General features: G+C 46.7%; 2 protein-coding genes and 1 long non-coding RNA gene across 5 annotated transcripts in view; 1 reads left to right on the top strand and 2 right to left on the bottom strand.

Moving 5' to 3' along the window:
- Positions 1-15148, bottom strand: part of Slip1 (SLo interacting protein 1) — a 181235-nt gene extending 166087 nt beyond the window's left edge. The window contains exon 1 of the mRNA XM_076520177.1: positions 14477-15148. Coding sequence (XP_076376292.1) covers positions 14477-14497 — 21 coding nt within the window. The 5' untranslated portion in view covers positions 14498-15148. The remainder of the gene's footprint in view (positions 1-14476) is intronic.
- Positions 15149-15812: 664 nt separating this feature from the next.
- LOC117229546 (uncharacterized) lies at positions 15813-22666 on the top strand. Of its 2 annotated transcripts, none has more exons than XR_013032976.1 (5): positions 15813-16249; positions 16341-16545; positions 16620-16883; positions 17167-19261; positions 19336-22666. It is a non-coding gene; the product is annotated as an uncharacterized LOC117229546 (long non-coding RNA). The 2 variants fall into 2 exon arrangements; XR_004492576.2 differs by having other exon boundaries at positions 15814-16249; positions 17164-19261.
- Positions 21898-23606, bottom strand: BORCS6 (BLOC-1 related complex subunit 6). 2 transcript variants are annotated; one of them, XM_033486322.2, is made up of 4 exons: positions 23335-23606; positions 22679-23209; positions 22301-22461; positions 21898-22082 (listed from the first exon to the last, which is right to left on the bottom strand). In XM_033486322.2, the coding sequence occupies exons 2-4, from the start codon at positions 23198-23200 to the stop codon at positions 22031-22033; spliced, it is 735 nt and encodes a 244-aa protein (XP_033342213.1). In that variant the 5' UTR covers positions 23201-23209; positions 23335-23606; the 3' UTR covers positions 21898-22030. The 2 variants fall into 2 exon arrangements, with proteins under 2 accessions (XP_033342213.1, XP_033342212.1); XM_033486321.2 differs by having other exon boundaries at positions 23340-23605.
- Positions 23607-23737: the final 131 nt, after the last annotated feature.

Here is a 23737-nt window from a genome sequence, read left to right as displayed (position 1 = left end):
TTGCGGTCCGCGTGAATCGTCGTCGACGGACCGTCGACGCGCAAAGCTCCCGGTGATTTCGGCGAGCGATGGGAGAAAGAGACCTGTCCGCCACCCCGCCGGTCGGCCGCTGGCGAGAGGAGAACAGAGAAGGAGACAGAGACAGAGAGAGAGAGAGAGAGAGAGAGAGAGAGAACGAGAGAGAGAGAGCGAGAGTGAGAGAGAGAGGGAGGAAGCGAGAGAAAAAGAGAGGCGTAGAGACAAAGGGAGGACGGGTAACAGAAAAGGGGGAGCCGTTTCGAATTAAACGAATAGGCAGTCGACGCGTTAGTGGGCTAACAAGCATTTGGTTACTCGAAAGGCAATTCGCGTGCAGTCGATTAAACGATGCGTCACAGTCACAGCGCGGCGTTCGCGCGACAATGTAACCGCGGAGAGGATCGTCCGGATGCCATCCGGCCAATCTCTGTTCTTCGTTCGAATTCGCCCCGAATTCGGTCCGGGTTCGCACGATTCCGATCGAAATTCGGGCTCGTCTCTCTCTCTCTCTCTCTCTTTCTCTCTCGCCGACGATCTGGAACGGCGAGGGACGCCGACAATCGGGCGACGACCGGGAAAATAAAAGAGCGCGGGGGCGCCGGCACTCGGAACGGCTAACAAATTTCGCATTGTGGAATTATTACCGCCGCCGCGTCGAGCCCGCGCGGGCGACCGGTGTTTACGCGAACAGAAACTTTTCCGAGCTAATGCGCAAAAACCGGAAGTTCGAAGGACGTTCGGCCCGTCGAAGCTTTCATCGGTTTACGAGCACCGTAAAAATCTCGTTAAATCCTATTTAAACTTCTTAGCGCGCGCGCGCGCGCGCCCAGGCTTCCGCACAATAGTGCGATAAACGCATAAACACCCGTAGTTTAATTATCAGAAGTAAGTTTCGCTGGTGAGTTATCGACCGGCAGCGCGCTTCTTCCATCTCCGTTGTTTTCCTCGTTTCCCTCGTTTTCGGGGGGAGGAAAGTGAAAAGCCGCGCGAGAAAAGGGAGGAAAGAAAAACGAGGATCGTTGCTCGCGGCCGCGATAATCGTTTATGGCCGCGCGCGCTCTGTCTCTCTCTCTCTCTCTCTCTCTCTCTCTCTCTCTCTCTCTCCCGCTTCTTCTCTCTCTCGCTTTCGCTCTGTGCTTTCCACCCCTCCCCCCTCGTTTTGTTTCACCAGACTTTTTCTTCGGCCGTCTCTTTGTTTGACGCGGAACGCGCGAGCACGCGCCGGAGCATAAGCATAAGCAAGCATGGTGTGGCGCGATGCGGCGCGGCGCGGCGCGGAACGGCGTGCTCGTAGAACGGGCGCCGCATCCAATTGTTTTTACAAGTCGCTCAAACGGCTGCCGGAGCGTTGATTCGCTGCTCTTCGCGTCTTTGCGTCGGGAACCACCGTGAAACGAGCAACTCCGGCGACCACCGCTCCAAGATTCTCTTCCGGCCGATCTTCCTCTGGCGCGTCGCACGACCATGGAATCGTCGCGATGGGCGATCATCGTTTTTTCGCATTCAGCTGCACCCCGTTTAAGACACCTGGACCAACGCCTATCGATTCCGCAACACCTCCGGCAGCCAATCGCGGCGTTCCGTTCGCAGCACTGCGGAAACGCGGTAACAAACTTTCCACGGAAAGCGGACCCTTCCCTCTTCCGAGCGGATTCTCGGGAGAATGTTTATTTATTTGCCAGTAAGGCGGAAGTATCCTTCTTCTCGTCCGGGAGTTCTCGAAGTATCGGGTCTGGGTTAGGTCGGACCGAGTTCCGTTCGCGGCAGAAACCTTAATGATAGTTTAATGGAATTTGTCTACCGCCCCCCCCCCCTGCCGGCCAGATTCACTTCGAACTTTCTGCTCGATTCGTTTTTCAGGCGTGCAAGAAGAACCAAGGAAACGTATCCGGCCCTCGGGAGGGCTGGTTTACTCGACCTTTGGTCCGCGGCACACCGCTTCCATATTGCACTGTTTGACTTCGTTCTCGTGCGCTCGTTAGGTTCTAGAGGCGACCGGTTACCCGAGATTTCGGGTTAAAATCGGGCCGGATCGTTTTCTTCGGGCTCGGGTCGGGACCCGAAACTTTCGGGCACCCGAACTTGAAATCGTGATCCGAGTATGTATTTTCGGGTACCTGAAATCCTGGAAGCTGACTAGAAAGTGTTTATAAATATAGAGAATATATTACACAGAGTGTCCCAAAATTATGGAATTTCCGGGAAATGAGAGGTTACCGAGGTGATTCGAAGCAACTTTCTCCTTTACAAAAATTTTCCCCGACGCATCGTTAACAAGTTATTAACGAAAAACACTGGCCAATGAGAGGCGAGCTCGGCAGCCGCGCGGCGGCCAAGCCAACGAGCCGCGCGAAGCCCAGTTCCGCTTATTGGCTCGCCTCTCATTCGTCAGCGTTTTTCGTTAATAACTCGTTAACAATGCCTCGGAGAACATTTTTGTAAAGGAAAAAGTTGCTTCGAATCACCTCGGGAACATCTCAGTTCCCGGAAATACCATAATTTTGGGCACCCTGTTTTTGAATATACAGAAATATATTAGACAGGGTGAGTCACTTAGTCCCCACGATTTTTCAGAACCTTTCGATGGTCTAATAAAAAAATGTTTCCTATCAAAGTTAATCAGTATTTAACCGACGAGACGTTGCAATTGTTTGAATTTAGAAACGAATTGATTTTCGATAACAAGACAAGGTCACCGTTATATTTTTAAATGGAGCTAGGTAATTTTAATAAGGTAGGTAATTATAATTTTATCATACTACTATAGGCGACGTCGAGACGAATTTAACGACCTGCTACACGGCGACCTTCGGATGACATTGAAGGAAAAATTGCCATGAATCGATTGCCACAGTATTCGAAATAATTTGGCGCGCATGTAAACAAACATTAAAAATGTTTATTTAATTTCAGATTTAACACAGTAATCAAATTACAAATTTATATAAAGCCAAAGTGAAAACACTCGTGTTAGAAATCTGCATGTAACTAGTAACTAAATGTTCCAACTGCATTGCACCTTCTGCAAAATTATACCATATTTGTTATCAATCTGTAAAATATATCTGTAAATAATACCACATTTATTGCGAAGCGAATGAAATGTCTAAACACGCCTGCCCGATTCCATTTTGTAATTTCGCGTACCCGAAAGTTTCCGGTATGACTTCGAGCACCGGAAAGTTTCGGCTACCGACCCGACCCGACCCGACCCGACCCGGTCAATGGCATACCCGCGCGCACCGCTATTAGTCTGCCGCGGTGACAACGAACGGAGCGACGGGTAACGAGCAAAATTATACGCGATCGGCGCGCAACCACGCAACGCTCTCGGTTGCGTAATTTCGCGGCGCAAGTTCGCGTTCAGACGTTGGCGTTGAAGAAACGAGCGAGACGCGCGCGCGCGCGCCGCCAATAAAATCGCGTCGGCATCGGGGCGACGAGCGTCGTTAGCCCGACCGTGCGCGCCCGGCATCGACGGTTCTAAGCTCGTTCGCGTTTCAAAGCCTTGTCGATTATCGGAGGGAGTCGGGAGTGTCGGGGGGAGGGGGGGGGGACCGCTTAATTGCACAGTCGTGTCGGGTCCTCGTGTCGGCGCGCTAATCGATTGGATTTCTTAGCCAAACTTTCTCCTCCGACCGATTCCGCCGTCGCAATAATAACTCCGACGCCGGAAACGGGAGAATAAATTAGTGGGAGGCGGCTCGGACCTCGGGACCCCGCTCGTCGTTACGAAAGTGCCGCGACGCTTTCATCCGTCGATATCCGCAGATATTGCTCGGTGATAACGACGCTTCCCGCGCTCTGCCCGAAGACGAGCGCCGGCTCTCGTCGAACCCATGCCGACTGCCATACAGGGTGCTCCACAATTATTTTAACAGCCGAAAATGAGGGGTAGCTGAGGTCATTTGAAGTAACTTTTTCCTTTGCGATAATGCAATCTGCGGCTTTGTTTGCGAGTTATTAACGAAAAACACTGGCCAATGAGTGGCGAGGGCGCGAATTACGGAAACTTTACATTGAAACTGCATTATTGTTCTTTGGTTCGACCACGGGTCTGAGGATTAGTCCATATTTTCGATGTTTTATCGTCTTGTTAATGTTTTATTTGATATTATTGATATTATATGGTATTATTTTATATTATATTATATTATATTATATTATATTATATTATATTATATTAAATTATATTATATTATATTATATTATATTAAATTATATTAAATTATATTAAATTATATTATATTATATTATATTATATTATATTATATTATATTATATTATATTATATTATATTATATTATATTATATTATATTATATTATATTATACAATATTATATTATATTATATTATATTATACAATATTATATTATATTATATATGTAGCGTGTTTATTTTATTTTATATATTGAAATATGTTGGTGATATGTTGTTTAGTTCAAAATCATTTTTTTTTCACGATCGAGAGAGAGAGAGAGAGAGTCCGCAGCACGAGGCTTTGACAGCGCGCGTTCGAAGTATCGAACAAGTCATGAAGCGTGAACTTTCCGGATTTTTTTAATTACGTAACAGTGATATTTTTCAGAAAAACATTGTTCACCTCTACTTTAGAACCTCTACTTTTTTGTAAAGTTTTAATTACGAGACTTGTTTCAGTAATATAATTTATTCAATCATTTTTCACGAACAAGTCACCAAAGTTTGTAGCATCGTAAAATAAAAAATCGATCATTTTTACCGTGGTAGGTTTAGTGTTAAAACTATTAAGACTATTACACTAACTAAAACTCTTAAATTCTAACTTAATATTCATCTAATTATGTCCAATAAATAATTTGATTCTCAGAAAAGAATTCTTCAAACGTTTAGTTCCTGACAAAACAGATACCCCTTAGAAAAAAAAAGAAAAGAAAAAGAAAACATATAAGACCTCACAAAGTTTCGAATACAAGTTTCGCGAATCTATAAATCAGGTTTCGACTGATCGCTGCTAAAAAGAGTAAAAAGGAGTGTCGAGGAACGTAACCATTAACACGTTCCGTGCCACGTGTACCATCGATGGTACACTCTTGCATGTTTACTTAGTGAACTGAACAAATTGTTTACAAGAAATTTAGAACCGAAGAATCAATTTCCACCGCAAGAATGGGCGTTGATAAGTTTTTGTTACGTTGTTATGTGTACGAGAATTAATAATTGCACGTAATACATCAAGTTTTAGTAAAATATCAAAGTGTGAAGATTCGAGTAAAAAAAGCTCGGCACGGAACGTGTTAAGTTTCCATGTGACAGCAAGAGGCTCCGTAGTTCTAGGATTAAAGGACAACGAATGCGATCGATGGAAAACTAGCCCCTGCATAAAATATGCGCGGCAGGTTCGGCGTAACCCTGGTTTTGTCGAGTGGCGGACGTGTTTGTTGGCGAACGCGTCGCGAATAGGATTCGGTGAACGGGTCGAAAATTTTCCAGGGGAACGCGCGCGTTGCGTCGCGTCGCGTCGCGGCGCGGGTCGCGCGTACCCGCGCCGGGTATACGCGAGTACGCGGGAATGTAAATGGGAATGGAAACGGGACCCTGGACGAGAGCGCGTGAAAGGGTGGCGAACAGTGGCCACGGAATCGTTGTCAAGGTTCCCCGGTATCGCCCCGAAGATTACCATCGTAATTTCCCATCGCGTAATGGTCGGGGCCCGGGGACGCGGATCTCACGGTGGGATGCTTTTTACTTTTGTCGCTCGAGAGTCTATTCCGGCAGCATCCACGGGGGCTCGAGTACGCTCGAAAAACGCGGCGCAACATTTTAGCGACACCCCGAGGCGCTCCGAGGCGTTCCGAGGCGTTCAGAGATGGCAAACGACGCACCGTTATTCCAGGAAGTCGCGTTTACCCGCTTAAACGCTCCTTTTCGCGGCTACCTAAGCCGAGCGAAAACCACTCGTCGCCACTGCGTCGCCACTCTGTTTCCCATCGATCAACCTGCCACTCACGTTCGTCGCCTAAGTCTAACACAAATCCGTGTAATAATCGCATAATCGTTGTGCAATAAGTCCGTTCGCGGACCTCCGACACTTGGGAAAAAGACAAAGAGAATTACTCGAATTCGAAGCGATGGTTCAGATGAACTTTGTGATATGTTCTCGTCCCACGAGAACGGGCTGTTTCCGTGTAGCTTAGATTAAATGAAAGCTGGAAGTGTCTGCTTTGAGACAGGGTAGATTAGATTGCGATAGAACGACGAGATCATTTTGGAAGATTAAGAGGAATCGACCTCTAACTTTGTAGGGTTTGCAAGATTTGAGAGGAAAAGTTCAGATAGATGATTTTAAGATACGTTCGCGTAGAGCTGTTTCTATGCAACTTAGCTCAAACGAAAGCTGGAAGTGTCTACTTTGAAACAGGGTAGATTAGATTGCGATAGAACGACGAGATCATTTTGAAAGATTAAAAGGTATCGACCTCTAACTTCATAGGGTTTACAAGTTTTTTAAAGGAAAAGTTCAGATGGATTTTAAGATATGTTCGCGCAGAGCTATTTCTATGCAACTTAGCTCAAACGAAAGCTGGAAGTGTCTACTTTGAGACAGGGTAGATTATGCTGAAGTTGTATAGTAAGCCCATTCGCGACGACGGCTGCACGGTACTATGCTTTCTTACACGAAAACGCCAACGGACTTATTTATTACACAACCTAATAAATCATCCCGCAACCCCTACAATGCAAACTCTACAACACAGCCACCGTCTTGCGAGGGTTGAAGGGTGAAGGTTAAAATGAGCCGCGTGCACCTAATTGCTTAAAAACGAAAAACGTGATTTCGAAGTATTATAATTCTTATAAGATTTCGTTTCTTTACAAGAAACAAAGGAAATAAACAAATTCTGCATCAATCGCAAAAACAGATGAGTCAATTATAATTCTCTTTTCTTCTTTAACCACTTAATGCACAATTTAAAAAAAAAACCGACCAAAAAAAATCAATTTTTTTTATCTAAGAAAATACATATTTGGACCTTAATTTCAATAAATATGTAAAAGAAATGCAAAAATTACTAAAAATTCAATAAAAATAGTGGATAAATAATTATAGTGAATATTGAATCGCATTGCAGATCGAATTTTGTACCCATCGTACTGTTTTTCAATTAATATAGGTAACATAACATAAGTTGCGACGCCGACCGTATATATACGGGTCTGCACATTTTGGCCGGTTTTGCACGCCCGTGTTAATACGTTTCTGCGCGTTAAGGGGTTAATAACGTTGTCAAGTTGAACTTAGTGCATCAACATTTTTAATTTCTTTCGATCTCCGTTTCACCCGCCAATTTTTGCCGCAAATGCATAAAATCCGCAGAGAAATCTAATCATTACGTGACAGAAATGGCGAGCGCACTTACGAAGATGTTTGATTTCGTTGCCTGTCGACAAGCAAGCATTCGAGTCACAATGATTTTTATCCGATTTTTCGAAGGGATCGAGCGCGGCGCGGCGACGGAAATTGCAGGACCCGCGGCAGTTGCGCGAAAAAAAAAAGTGAACGACGGGTAAAATGTTCGGGGCGAGGCGGGGTGGTTCCGGTGATCGGTTGATCGTTCTGCTGGCAAACGCGTTAACAGCAATAAACGTCCGATCGAAAAAGGACTGCGAGGTCTCGAGAGCGTGTCCACTTTTTCGCGGCGGACCGGAGAGAACGGTTCCCGGGCTGGCCGCGCTCGACGATCCCGTCGATCTCGACGAATCAATGTACCGTGATAAACGAAAAATGTGACTCGGCCACAGTCGAGTCCGAACTACGGCCGCGTCGAGTGCTCGCCACTCGATTTCACCTGCGATAACCGACCAGGAAGGAACCGTGACGTCGGCGTTGGCGCGGCGTTGCGCGAAATTATTAGCCGGCGTCCGTTTGCCTCTGCGACGATCAATTTTTCCGGTGAAACGTTTCGATCCGCGAACCTTCAGCCAGTAAACGGTTTATACAAGAAACAGAGGGTCTGGTCAACGAAAGACGAAGAGCATCGGAGACGGTGGTGGGGTACAAAGTGGTCCAAGAACGATTAGTTCACTTTCTTTGCGTCAGAATCGTCGTATCCTTTGTGAGACGTGACAAGGAATAAGAGTGTTAGTCGGATTTAAAATGTGGAAGATCTCGATTTCTCAGTCGACGGGAGCATGGCTGAAAGCGTGCAACGGTAATTCGTACGCTTTGTTCCTAGGAATTTCGATCTGGGGGTTGACGAAACTGCCAGCAGCCTGCCGGCCGGGAAAAACTTTTGCGACCGTCTGTACCGACGACCAAGATTTCGTCGCTTTCAATTTCTACGGATCCTCGGAAGAAATCGAGCGGTGGAGGCATTTTATTGAAAGCACTTTATCGGGGCCCGTTCCTCGGGACTCCGATCTAAGACGGGAGAGCAGGAAAAAGAGACAGAGAGAGATAGAGGGAGAGGGAGAATCGACTTGACGAGGTTTCTCGCTAGATCGCGAGCGCTAAAATTAAACGCAACGGGGCACGAAGGTTCACGGGCACGCACCTTTCGCGGAGAACTAGAGATCCGGAGGAAGAGAACGAAACAGAGAGAAAGAGAGAAAGAGAGAGAGAGAGAAAGAGAGAGAGAGAGAGAGAGAGAGAGAGAGAGAAAGAGAAAGAGAGAGAAAGAGAAAGAGAGAAAGAGAAAGAGAGAGAGAGAGAAAGAGAGAGAGAGAGAGAGAGAGAGAGAGAGAGAGAGAGAGAGAGAGATAGGGAGTAAACGAACGTTGAACCCCGCGGGTACTTCGGGGAAACTTTGTTATCACCCGGTGTGTTTGTCTACCTATGAACTTGCTGCGTTCGAACGATAAGGGACGGTGAACGTCGCAGTGTCCCGCTGCGGACACGCTCGGATGCGATACTAACACTTTGACGGCCACGCCAATAATCTCGAAAATTTCATGAAGTTAAAGTACATCTTATTCCAGTGAAGCCAAATTGCTAAGTTAGATGACGTTAATTACCTTTTCAATATTCTTGTCTTTTGCGAGTCTTAATCGAATTAAGAAATTATAATGGATTAGCGTAAAAATGAATTTAGAAAAATTATATTTTACACTTAATTCTGTCATACAGATTTGGGTGACTCGACAGTCGAAATGTCGATAATTATAACACTTTTTTAATAGTGCAATTACGTACACTTTTTTAATAGTGCAATTACGATACACTTTTTAAATAGTACAATTACGATATACATACTTTTTAAATAGTGCAATTACGGTACACTTTTTAAATAGTGCAATTACGATACACTTTTCAAATAGTGAAATTACAATACACTTTTTTAATAGTGCAATTACGATACACTTTTTAAATAGTGCAATTATGATACACTTTTTAAATAGTGCAATTACGATATACATACTTTTTAAATAGTGCAATTACGGTACACTTTTTAAATAGTGCAATTATGATACACTTTTTAAATAGTGCAATTACGATATACATACTTTTTAAATAGTGCAATTACGGTACACTTTTTAAATAGTGCAATTATGATACACTTTTCAAATAGTAAAATTACAATACACTTTTTACATAGTGCAATTACAATATCCTTTTTTAAATAGTGCAATTACGATACACTTTTTAAATAGTGCAATTACGATACACTTTTTAAACAGTGCAATTACAACACACTTTTTAAATAGTGCAATTACGACATACTTCATTAATGATATAAATAGGACACATTTGGTTAATAATACAATTACGATACATTTTCGCGCAGCTAACCGCCCTCAGTTCCTTCCCCCTAGTTGTCCACCCCCGTTCCCTGTCTTCTTCCCTCGAATCCACGAGCTTCTGCCGGGCGTACAACGATTGCTATACATAGACTGTGCTCTACTTTAAGACGATCACGCGAAGATTTTATTTAAAATTAAACCACCCCGACCCCGCGACCCCGGGGTTCCTCACTCTCCCCCCACTCAGTCGTTATTCGAAGCCGAGTATTTTATCAGGCGAACAACGATTGTTCGGCGAAACGTTAAGAGCCGTTGAATTTCGCCGAAACAGCGCCGCGAGAACTCGGCTAACGATCGCTCTAACGACCAAACTTGCGCGTGAATAAAATCATCGGTAGACCAGCGGCAGGCCGGTGACGCGTTCAATGCCCCGAAACCTAACGTGTCCGCTCCGTCAACGTTCACACGCACCAATGTTTCTGGAATACAGGCCAATTTGCCGGCCCTTCGACCCTGTCCGACCCGCGGATTCCCGGCCATTTGCGGCGACAGAAGCGACCGTCTTTGCAGAAACGATGCAAAGAACCGCCCCGTGATCGCTTCGGATAGCAAATTCGCGATTTCTAGATACAGCGAATCGGGATACGGACCGGTTCGAGATCGTTCTATTTGAGTTTATCGCGGCCGCGAAAGAGGCACCCAGCCGGCAGATGATAAAAAAAAAGATACGACAGCGTGCACAATTTCGCGTGGATCTCGGCGCAGTAAAAAGTTGCGTAAAGTTTGACGAGGTTTTTGAAGCCTGACGGGAACTCGTATCGGGGCAAACATCTCTGTTTAGCTGCAGTTTCTGTAAATTAGTTCGTAATAATCTGTATTTGCACAGCATCAACATTTGCGGGGCTTTAACGGCAACGCTGGTACAATGATAACGGTGTTTGCGTATCCGGGGCTTTGTCAAGCATCCACGCGAGACCGTGTTTCGAGCGGAAAAAAGGTGTGCGTGCTCCGTAAAAAAAAGGAAAAAAAGAAAGAAGAAAAGAAGAGAACGGCTTTTTAAATATGAGAGAATCCTATCTACTTTATCTCAACCCGTTGTTTCGTTCTTGGAATACGTTGTTCAGCTGCTCTCAGCGCTGACAGCGTTTTTCGACGACACGGCCGATCCCAAGTTTTACAACGAAGCTGGTGGAGGCATAGAATTTTCTTGCGCCACGCGGGGAACGTCGAAATTACTCCTTCCGTATTCCGGTGAACAGGGGTGGTATCGTTGTTCGTTATCGGGGAGGGAACGATCGTTCGAGCCGACGTACTCGAAACAACGGACGTCGAGAGAAAAAAGAGAAAGAAGAAGTGACGAAAAATTCCGTCGGAGAATGCATGCACGGGGGCATATTCTAGCGATGATTCACAAACGAGTACTGCAACGCAACGAAAGCCACGCGCGATCCTTTTTCGAGATTAACTTCGTCGGCCCTCTTCGGCCTTCAGCGTCCCGTGCAGGGGATAGTTTACAAGAAATTTCGTCATTTTTCCCTCGAATTTGCCGCAACGACCAGAGCCGCTGCCGTCGCTTGTTCGAAATTTGCCGTATCACGGAACGCGTTTCATCGGCGCGGTTCGCGGGACGTTGAACCGTCGAACGCGACGCGCGGCGCGCCATGGTTCCGGGCAGCATTAAACAAAAATTAATTACGGGAAACTGTAATCGGGGAGAACGGATACTTCAGACTCAGACGGATAATCATTAACGCGATATCCGCCCCGAAAATGAACGTCGCGTCTTTAATGCGCGCGTTTACCGCGCCACGGGAATCCGTCCGTGAATACGAATACCGTCATTATTATTGCCGAGGCAAGAAAAAAAAGAAAGGAGGAGAAAAAGAAGAGGAGATTCGAACAGGTAACTTAACGACAATAAAGCGACCTCGGTGGGAAGCTTGATTGCACGATAATTAAGACGATAACTGGGTCGCCGTTCCACCGGCAATTATTTGAACACGGTCCGGAGAACCCTCGACAAAAAAGGGGAAATAAATAGGACCTACGCGAGAGTTAACCCTTTATTCCGATGCGAATGCTTTACTCTGACGCCACCCCCGAGCAAGTATCTCCGATTTCAGTGTTCTTCCAACCTCTGTCCTCCGTCCTCCTGCCGCCAGCCTTCATCCCTAGTTCAGTTCCGTTCCGTTCCGTTCCGTTCCGTTCCGTTCCGTTTCGTTCCGTTTCGTTCCGTTCCGCGTACCTCTCTCGTGTTGCTCGATTCCCGATGCCCGTGACCCGTGACCAACCGAGTCAGCTTGCCAGAACTTCGGAGAAATAGACGTTCAAACTCGCTTTCCTTTTTCGTCCACCGCCCGACGGTCTTGTTCCCCGTTGCCGACGAAACCGCGAGGCTCGCGATATACTCGCCGGGTCAAAAATCACCAGTTTCTTGCTTCGAGAGACTAGCAGCAACCCTTCCGGAGTTCGAACTAGTTAGAACACGATCCACAACAACACTCCCAGGAATTCGAACTATTTCGAGCTGTTGGAACTTCGAACTGTACCAAACGCAGCGGGATCTCGATTATCCGTGATAAGTGGAGTCATATAAATGTTCGTACAATGGAGCGGTTACTTACTTACAGAGTGGCAGTTTTGATTTTGATCGAGTTGTACTGTAAATCGTATTATACAGGGTATATGTCAAGGTTTTAATGTTCAAACTTTGTCAGTGTATTCTGTGGCACGAAGTAAGAAAAAATTGTTATGTAAACATATGTCATACAGAGCTTTGTTAAGAAGTTATAACAAAAATTCAGAATAGGTATAGTAATCAACTTGCTGTTACTGCGAGCATTGGCTTGAGAAACATAACATTTTTTTCTTACTTTGTGCCATAGAATATACTGACAAAGTTTGAACATTAAAACCTGGGACACCCTGTATATTGATTGTCCAAGGAGCGAGCTCATTATATATGAAACGTATTTGGACAATAGAGAATTCTGATATCGGAGGACCGGATAATTGAGCTTCCAATGTACTTCCTAATTATGTCAATATATATAGAAAATTATTATGTTATATATAGAAAACCTCCTGCGGTCATTTTCAGTTACAATAAATCCTTATCAACGAGGATGCAGGAATCTTTTAGAAGAGAAATCAATTTGCGTAAACTTTTATCCTCCTTCAAAGCTTTAACATATCAGTCTTTTTTTGTTATTAAGACCGTGTAAAAATAATTACTACCCTAGCGAATGACTACTGCACTATAATTAATCTTTTTTTGGTGTATTTTTCTGTTAGATGTCGAAATCAAATGAGAAATCTAATCACTGCGCTAATACTTTATATTATGTACTCTAATAGGTTTTCTCTTTTATAAATAAATAAATAAATATATATGTATATCTGCTTTGGAGAACAGAAGACTAATAGGCGACACGCTATTTCTCAACAAAATGATTAACAGCGTCGCCGAATGTTCACCGCTGCTTGGTTCGGTAAATTTCAACACCTGTTCTCGTCCTTCACGCAAAAATCTTGTACATTCAAATGAGATACTTCAACAACGAATACGAGATTCAAGGAGGATCCGTATGTATCCTAATAAAGTCTCTCTCTCTCACTCGCAAGCTTAATTTGTTGACAAATAAAAATATTAAATAACATTCAACTTTGTTAGGCGTCGTCAATTTTCGACTCTTTCGAATTTCATCGCACCGTCGCATTTATTCTACCCGCTCGAATAAATAAATAAATCGATACCACATTCTTATAAAACTGATAGAAAATCTCTTCGCGAATTATTCGAACAATTTGACGAAATTATGTGGAACACAAAACTCGAGCGGATCGTAAATTCGTATTTTCACCGCTTCAATAACGACAGGTCGATAAAAAAAGAAAAAGAGACATTTCGGGCCCTCGCGTCGGTAACCCAATATCCACTTCAAACTTGCGTTTAAAATCTTTTTTATGGCCCCATAAAAAAGGAAATAGAAGAAATAAAAGGGTTTTATGATTAACCCAACAGCCGGGGCTGGATTTAATAGGTTAATATTACTGATTAGCCGGGCGGAGGTTATGTGTACGCGGGCCGGTTAAAATGCATCGAATTCCGCGGAAGTGTTTTATTTGTTTACCCGGACCAACGTAGCCGCGTGACGTCATTAGGGGGAGGCGGGGGATTTCTACACGGTTTCGAGCACGGGTTCCGCGAATCGTCGACGAAAACAATGCATGAGAAATTCGAATCGCTCAAACTTCCGCGCGATAAAATCTTCAAACACGCGTACACTCCTACCGAAAAAGTTTCAATCGGCGCGTCGCTTTTCCAAAATGGTAGACGATCGGTGAATCGACATTACCTCGAACATTTCTTCCAACATTCATAAGAAACCGCTGTTTCTGCGCGTACTCGACGTTTCCCGTGTAAACAAATCAATGAATTTCCAAGTCCGGTACACAAATAAATCACGGTAAAATCAACATTGGTCGCGTCGACGTTTCAGAGCCATCGAGCTCTCGCGGCACGGGAACGAGAATCGATAGCCGCGGCGTGCAGCTGTTGCCAATACAGCGGGAATCGTATCGACCGACGGCAAGATCGCGAACCTGCGCGAACCAGAGATCGAACGCGGATCGGTGACCCACGAGTCCACCAGAGGTCGAGCATCATCGACGGAGACGGAAAGATTAGAGAGACAGAGAAGAGAGAGAAAGCGAATCGTGTGGACACACACTTACCTTGAGTATCACGAAATCCATGTCGCGGTGTCCCGGTGGTGGACGCGTCGAGTCGTCGAATGTCGTGGCGCGTGGATGACGTTTACGCGGTGCGAACCGACGGAACGCAGATCACGAAGGTGAAGAACGAGCCCGAACGCACCGGGGTTAGCTGCGAGCGGTCGCGGCCGAAGTCGGATCAAGGAGAAGAAACCGAAGAAAAAGAGTGCCGGGTGTGCGAAGATCGAGCGAAACGGAGAGAGCAGTTTTCTGTGGTGCGGTATATAAACGCGCGGCACTCGACACTTCTTTTCCACTTGTTCGCGTGGGTTCGAGGGAGAGACGAGGATGAACGAGAACGAGACCGAGACCGAGACCGAGCACTCACACGCGGCGGCACGGGGCGGCTCGATCGTCGTCGTTCCGATGATCTAGCATCGCTTCGGTTTCTCGCTTCGGAGCGAACGCGAGGTTAGCCGAACGAACCTCTGGCGTTTGTGTTCGAGCGTCCGAGAAGCGTGTACGCGAGAGAAAAATGAAAGAAACCGGCGGCGGCTACGGCAACGGTTAACTGGACACACGAGGTTTCCGAGATACGATGCGCGTACACGACCAGACGCGTTCGAACGCGCGAAGAACAGTGCGGCCAACACGCGTGGCGGCTCGGCGTCGACTGAGTGTGACGCCGGGCGCGCGCCACGAGTGGGAGGCGTGTCTCGAGTGCGCGACCAAACGAGACGGAACGAGACGGAGCGAGAGGGGTCGAGGCGGGTTGAGACGGAGACGGACGAACAAGACCGAGGTGGGGATGCCGAGGAACGACAAGGACAGCCGGGAAACCGAGAACGGCATTTGCAACGGGAGCAACAGAGACGGCGTGGAAGGGATGAGCGACCGACCGTCGGAGACCACAGTCGCGTTGCCTTGCGACTATAGCGCGAGTCGAGAGCCGAGCCGTCAGAGAAGAGGCGAGGAGAGGAGAGCAGCGAGAAATGGATTCAGAAGGAACAGACGCAAGCGACAGGGATTGAACGAAACGGAATGGAATGGAACGAGATAGCTCGACTGACTCGTGGGCTTGCCGGCTTGTGGGCTCGTGGGGACAGGCGAATGACACAAAGAGCGAAAGAGAGTTACACAAATGCTGATTATCCGAAAGTACCGTTTGCAACGCTACCGTCGTGATAGTGCCAGGTATGCGCCACTGGCGATAAGTCCAACCCGCGCACACGATACGCATCGCCACTCTTTCTCTCCGTCTCCGTTCCTCTCCTCCTTCTCCTCCTCCTCTCTCAATCACTCGCTCCCACATTCTCTGTCTTTCTATTTCTCTCGGCGCGCGATACGTATGCATTTCATCTCTCTATTTCAATTCTTTGCGGGTCGAATGATTTTTACACGACGACGCAGACAGCTTAAGATGATTCACGACCCGCCATTTGCCATAACAAAGGGAACTCGTCCATGGGTTGTTTCGAGGCGAATGTTTCGCGTCGGAAACACTCGAGCCTGCTTGTTCTCTGCGACGAGGATGTGCTCGAGGATTGCAACTAGATGCGCACTGTCAGCCACAATGAAAATTGTAACGGGGAGCGTCGTTGGTAACGGTGCATCGCGAATTGGGTTACACAACCTGGAACGATTTATTCCCGTTTGTTTTTCGTTTTCGTCGAGCAGGAGTCACAAGATTCGTGATTTTTACAGGTTATTTTTTTTTAACCGTCAGACGTCTTCGCGGGATTTTCTTCTCTAGCGGGAAAATCGCATTTGACGAAGCAAAATCGACGATCAAAGGTTTCGGCTATTTTATAATATATAATATATAATGTGATTATATAATATAATGTATTATATAATATATAATGTGATTTTGTATGCCCGTCAGACGGAGAGAAAATCGCGGATTCAGCGGTTCTTACGATTTTTACAGCGACCGACCGCAACTAAAAAATCAGTCGGTGGTGCGCCCGTCGATTAAGACGGTAATTAAACGATTGAATGGACTCGGTCGATCGGTAAAATTCATGGAACTTCTGCGGACTCCGCCGGAACGCCGTGCTGCGGCGAAATGTTTTCTCTTTCGAATCCAGGTAATAACGATCATTCATAGTTTTGTGGAGAAGTAACGGTTAATTATATATAATATCAATTATTATTCGATTAGGTGTCAGCCTTTTATACCATATATTGGAAAATTGCTAGAAGAATCTGGAAACGTGTTAACACGTGAGACGGTTCCTACAAGGAAACAGGATGTCGAATTCGTTCGCGGGAGGATATTAATTCGACGAGATACAGATCGCAGAGCACCTTGTTACATGATTAAATGTAAGACGTAAACTCGCCTCCTCTTTGTAGTCATTACGTTCACGCTGGATGGTGATGGAATCATAATTACAACGCGATATGGGAATGAGAAAACACCAAGGTATGTATTTGCGTTCTATTCATTACGCCATACATGCGAAAATTCGAACAACAAATGGCTTGCCGGAACCTCGTTAATCACTGAACATTCGAGTAATTAACGCTGAATCTACCAAGACGATCAAAATGATTGGTTTCATATTTTTTATTTTCGAGTTGTTCGAGTTATAAGATCCCCTTCACGGGTAACAATTGAATCAATATCTTAAGAATGATTGGAAGTCTAAATACATTCGCTTTCAATGCTCTGTGGGTTTAACGTTGTATTTTCTGTTTTTCAGCAGAGTTACCTGCTCAAATGTATCGCTGCTAATTCCACGTAAAAATTATTAGAGTCGACTAAATGGCAATGTGTCTGGAGTTGACATCGAACGGTCTAAAATGGAAGAAGGAGAAACAAAGCCCCGAGATGGATGATAAAAGATAGAAGCGAGAGAAGCGCAGCATGGTCGAGTGGGAAATCCGTGTGGCGAAAGGACGAGCGAAGACGACGCGGTTTGTTGCGCCGCGAGTGAAATGAAGATGGAAGAAGGACGAGAGAGCCGAGGAACCCTCAACAGAATGGGATGGAAAGGGCGAGGCGGTGGGGGATTTGCTTTTCTTTTATTTACCTGGCCGACAACCGCTCCCCTCCACCCACACACGCACACAATCTCGGGGACGCGTACGCGTGCATGTGCGCACCTATGCATGCATGCACGCGTCTCTCTCTCTCTCTTTCTCTCTCACTCTCTCTCTCTCTCTCTCTCGCTCGCTCGCTCGCTCGCTCGCTCGCTCTCTCTACGGTTACAAATACACGCGTGTCTTTCACCTTTGTTTCCATTCCGACACCGCAGACCGTCGTCAATTACCGTCGCGTTTCGGTCAGCCGCGATGTCGCATCGCGTTACCGGATGTCGGCGTCAAGGTTGCATTTCTGCATCGGATGAGCCTCGACGCTTGTGCGCCCGACGAGCGACGAGCAACGCGCGACGACGCGTCCACGCCAACGCGGCTCTCGTATTTGCAAACGAATCCCGCCATAGAATTAACTTTTACACTTTTTTACCTCTGTGCGGGGCCGCCGTGGGACCGGATGGGAGTTTTTACGGTCGGCTCGCGTCACGTGTCGCTTTTTTCTGACCGGGAGAACCTTACCATCTGAAAATTCTAATTTAAATCCGAATTCCCTAGCTCGGTGATTTTCTCTAGCCTTCGAAGCGACTGAAATCTTTCCTTCAAAAATAATTGCACGCAGCATCTTTGCAGTGGTTTTCCAGGCTCGGTCAATGGCTCGGGGTGACTCTTCATTTAGCATTCGAATAAAATTTTGTTATTTCTCGGGCATTGTGCTTAACATTTGTTTAAAAGCTTTTCATGCGGCCGCGGGAGACCGTAGCTCGGCGATTGAGATTGAGGGCTAACGGGCTGATGCGACGAGCATTTACTTTTCGAAACTCAATCATCGACTACTTAGAGCAGAGGTAGACGCAACTTTACTGTGAGCGCGTTACGTGACTACTCGGGTGTCAGGATTATGGTAGCGAGTGCGTCGCGCGGCTTCGAGGAAGGGGGCAATCAAACAGAAAATTCATAATCACGATCTTAACAAGAAAAGTTGTATAAAAAGCGACTGAAAAGTTGCCGAAGTTCCCGCCGCGCCGTCTCGTTTGTAATCCCAACTCTCCTCAACCCTTCCTCATCGCGGCGCTCTCGAAGCCTACTCATAATTACCAAAGTTAATTTGCGAATCGCAATTTAATTGGCCGGTTCTTGAAGGCTCCTTAAACTTCGTCTTTCGCCGAGAGGGCGATTCCCCACGAAGGTTGCCGCAGTCTCGATTCGCGTGAGAAAGAGAGACAGAGAGAGAGAGAGAGAGGGGTGAGGGGGAGCGAAAGATGGAGAGAGCGTGTGAGAAAAAGAGCATGGAATCGAAAATTTCGATCGTATCGGGGCATCTGGCATCGGACCTCGGACCGAATGCACGTGGGATTCGAATGGCGAGGGGACGTCGTAAAAATCATTGAAAACGAATCTGCTCGAAGAAGATCATCTCTGGCGGACAAAATTCGCCGCATGAATCCGAGACGACGGTGGCTTTTCACCCGCGAAACTCGATTCCGAGGGACGCGTGCGCGTGCTCGTGCTCCTGCGGTTCGATGCTCATCGCTGATGTAATAATTAACGCGAGCAGCGAGACCGTCGATGACCGGTCACGCCGGAATAAATCGAAGCAATTCGTTCCAATAGATGCCGATGTTTACAATATCCCCGATGCCGACGACCACGACGACGGAACGTAGATCGATCATGGTTGCGTTGGACAGACGGGCGAAGAACAACAACGCTGCCAGATCGAACAATTTCGTGCGACGAGCAGCCATTTGCAAAACAACGACGGTATTATTACGTATAATACACCGCGGATCTTTATCCAAATACCGATGATTACGAACGTTTATTTTTTTCCGCAGATTTTCTATCCTCCACTGGAACGTCTTCGGCTTTCTTCCTCGTTCCAGTTCTAATCAACCAATTGCGGTTTGCTTTGTTATCTTCGGTCTACCAACTGCCAGCCTCATAGATGGATTAGCAAGTAAACAGACTTGCGAGATGGCAATTGCATTATCCACCGGTCCGGCGCTGTTATTTATCCGAACTCATCGATCTTTCTTGTCTCCTATCTTCATCCCTTCTGCGCCGAACACCGTTGCCTCCTCCAGTATTCTGCCGTTTCGAACTAAGAGTCGTTATTTTTCTCGACGACAGGTAATGGATGTTCAGCAGCGCCCGGTGGTATCTAGTATCTAGTGTCTACCGTTTGTATATGTACCTAAGCGCAATGCTATCTGTTGTAGTAAGCATGTTTCGTAGATACGAGCGCAAAGATAACTACATAGTTCGACAACGACGACGACGACGACGACGACATCACCACGAACAGATAGGGGGACATTTCCCCGTAGTAATTCGGTTTTAATCAGGGAGCCCTAACAGACCAGGGAAGCTGAAATGTCTTTTATCACACGCGATTCTATGCCGACGTAACGATTAAAAAGTTCTCGGAGAAACTGATTACATTGCATATCGGTGTTGAACAACGTCTGCCAGCTTCGGGACCTTTCCGTTCGCTTGGTCGTTAGGCACTCAAATTAATTACTGCGTTGGAAGTTGAAAGATAACGAAATGGGAATCGCGGTGGAGGAAACCGAATCTTTCTGCGATGAAACGGTGACCGTGGGACGCGGTGACGCGCGATCGAACCGCGACGACTCGTGCTCATGCGTGACGGGGTTGCAGGAATCGAGAAAAGGGAGGAAAAAGTGAAGAAAAAAAGAAGAAGAGAGAAAAGAGGGAGGAGGAGGTGGAGGACGACGACGACGACGACGACGAAAGGAGAAAAAGAAACAGGGAGCGTAAAGGGAAACGAAAAATGCTCGGTAGATCACAGACCGCCTAATTAAAAGACTTGCCGTCACGCGGAATCTTCTTTCTTTCGTTTCACCGGGAGCTGGTTACGGCGAATCTCAGGAAACCGACGTCTCTCTCTCCTTTTGTCCTGTCTTTAACCCTGTCTCGCGCACGTATCTATGAACATCCGTTCGTGCTTCTTTGGTAATGAGTTGGGGTGTCTTCTTTCAAGCGTTTGTTGCCCCTTCCCGGCCGGTGGCCAGCGGCTGAAAGAAACGTAGAGACCCGAGGAGACATCGATATTTGCGCAAAGCACCTACACGGTTGTGTGCCGTGCGCGGCGCGTGTCACGCTTCGTTTCCCAATTTGTGTGCCGTCCGCTTCACTGGAACAACGTCGTCATCCGCGAAGCGTGCAGAATGAGCTAAAAGCGATGGATCGTCAGGGTCGAGCATTCTACCGCTGCTATCGGCGACTCGAAAGGAAATCAATTTCCAGTCACGGTGCGACTTGTTTTCAAATAATCCGCGCGCGTGGAATTCGCGTGAAGATCCGCGATCCATCGATCACAATCTTTTGCGACTACAGGCACCGTAGTTATCCGAGGTGTTAATTGCGCCGTGCTCGCGTTTATTGCGGGACAAATCGGCCCTCGTTCTTTGGAAAATTGGAAGTACTCGTTTAAACCGGTGATTCCAGCGACTTTGCCCGTTGCGCGAGCTGCGATAACGCGTACGTGGAGCTCGTTTAAATGGTAATTTAAACGGCTCCGGGATAATGCGAAGACTGTGTCCTTCCTCCGACGATGGTCTCCCCTTCGGCGGTGGAAGGGAATCAGTATCCGACAACGGGAATTCAGAGCGCGCGGAAGAGCGAGCACCCTTCTAAAGAGCAATACGCGGCCGTGTACCGGCGCGGCGTGTCGCGGCGTGTTGCGGCGTGTCGCGACGTGTTGTGCCGTGAAGCTGTTCGCCGCAACGCGTTTCTACACGCGCGCGCGCGCCCGCGCATTGAATGGGCGTCGGGCACAGGAGGATAAATTAAAGAGGTGTTTGTCCGCTATCACCCCTGCCGCTCCCCTCCCCCTTTTTCCACCGTGTGTGTCGGATTAAAATCATCCTGTCTTTAATAATTACACGCGGCCGAATGCGCTAAATGAGGCGCGCGTCGCGACGCCTGTCGCTTTTTGATAATGTTATTTACCGCTCCGGTTTACAACGGGCCACCGAACCGAGCAAATACGCTCGAATTACGCGATGACATTGTGCCCGGCTCCAGAATGGATAGGGAGCATAATGCCCGCGGGTTTTCCCGGCAAACTTTACGCTCGCGGCCTGAAAGGGAAGAGGAGCCCAGCCCCGTTCATTGTAGGATCGCCCCGTGAAAGATACGTATAGGTGTCTCTGCGTGCAAACAAAAATAAAAAAAAAAAGAAGAAAGAACAGCAGAATGAACCGCGACCGACCGCCCGAGCTCTGCTCTTTCCGTGTCTGACTCGACTTATTTGTTCGAGCGCCGCAGGAAACACTGCGCCGCAGCGAGATCTTGCTTTCACTCATGACCGCTCCGTCCGCGCTTTGTCCTCGGCCAGTCCGTTAATTAAGTAAAAAAGAAGAATGGCAAGAAACCTTGTCGCACCCTTTTTATATTATTAACTTTTAATTCATTCATGTACAATTCCAGAAACAACCGCTATCGTTACACGTAGAAAGAACGGAAAACAATGGGGGGAATAGAAATGGTTTCGCAGTGTGAGATTCACAGATTCATAGCACTCTCGAATAGCTCCAGCATCCTCTTCATCTCCTTACTGGAAAAAAAGAACGTACGGAAGTAGAAGGTCAGTAAAAAGAGTAAAACGACGGCAAATGTTTATTCCACTTGAATGTCCCCTTCAGTTGCCATGCTTGAAAAAAGAAAAAACAGATGTGACCATGAACCGGACTTTTGGTCATCCAAATTGAAATTTCACTAAGCAGTTACTGAAGAAGATATTTTAGTGAGGAATCGGAGTTTTTCGATACTCGCACTTGTTCAGCTAATTTATACACTGGTCCCATGGATTTCGATAACTCCTCGCATTTCGCCATTAATTGGTACATCGACTTAATGTTGTGATCTATCGCGTCGCATGTTTTGCATACCGCGTCTCTGTACGTTTCCAAACATCCGACCGTCAACGCCGATGCCTGAAAAATTATTTATCCGTCGATCTTATTTTGTCTCTGTCGCTAATAAACGTTCAGTTAGTTTCCGCTAACGCCGCAAAATACGCCATCGTCATTAGCCGGTAAAGTTACCGGAAATCAGTCTACGGTAGCTTTTAAACGTACCGCTGCACCTTTCGTCGCGTATCTGTTACGTTAGCGAAAAGCAATAACTTGAAAAATGAGACGATTCATTTACACTGTGTAGAATCGCGGCTAAATTTTCCGTCAACGCGTCGACCGATGTCGCAACTTTCCTGGCCTCCATTTCCAGCTCGTTTAAAATATTATGATCGAGAAGTGGTAGCTGCGGCGTCAGTGCCTGCCTGTACAAACAAGGAGTCGAGCTACGGGAGCCTGGAAACGAAGGAGTCTCCCCCTTTTTCGTCACCGGGCTCGACAGTTTAATTTTATTTTCTAAATCTTCCGCGACGAACAACACCATGTCCCCGTCCTGCATCACGGTCCCTTCGAGCTGCAAATACCCGATGGCTTTATGATAACTCGGAGGATCCAATTCCTCGTCCTCGACAGGACTAGTCTCCTCTCTGTTCTTTAAGTTCAGCTGATCCGGCCTGCAGCCGGCCGCGTTCATCTTTTCTAAACTGTCCTCCAAGAATTTTGTACCGTCTATGTCCGGCGAATCAATCAACGATCTCAGCTCCGAGATCGGCGGTGACGACTGCGAATCGAACGATATTTCGGAGTAAGACGCTGTCATCTCGTGCAGCTGAAACGATCAAAGTGGTCAACGTTTCTAGTATTGTCGCCGGTGATTCGGAAGAAGATGACTTCGAAAGTAAAAGCGAATATAGACCGAATGCTAAACTATAAACACAACCTAGCAACTCCAACCTTACTCTATCTTCATCGTAGTCGATAGCAGTGCTCTTTTCGCTGCGTGTTGGTAAGGGCTTTGCGTGTGTTTCGCTCTCTTCCGAGTCCATGTCTGGTCAGTGATTTGTACTTTTTTGTTTCTCCTGCAGCTAGATCACACTGTCCAATGCCACTGACATTTTTCGACCACGGAATAACAACCTATGACAACTATCGATCACCTCGTGACTTATACCAGCGGCTAACGGTGTCCAAAGTTGTCTTCCGGAACACAAAACGGTGCCCCACGATGGTGGCGGTCGGCCGCGAGTGTACCAGATACTCGGGAATTGACGCGCGTCATTCAAACCATAGTATTTCAGATTACGTAATACAATTGTTTTTCGTTCACAAATCTCTCGCTATTTGTAATAGTAACAGG

This window comes from Megalopta genalis, chromosome 3, assembly GCF_051020955.1.
Source record: "Megalopta genalis isolate 19385.01 chromosome 3, iyMegGena1_principal, whole genome shotgun sequence".
NCBI classification, from domain to species: Eukaryota; Metazoa; Arthropoda; class Insecta; order Hymenoptera; family Halictidae; genus Megalopta; species Megalopta genalis.
This window is presented reverse-complemented; position numbering and strand designations above follow the sequence as displayed.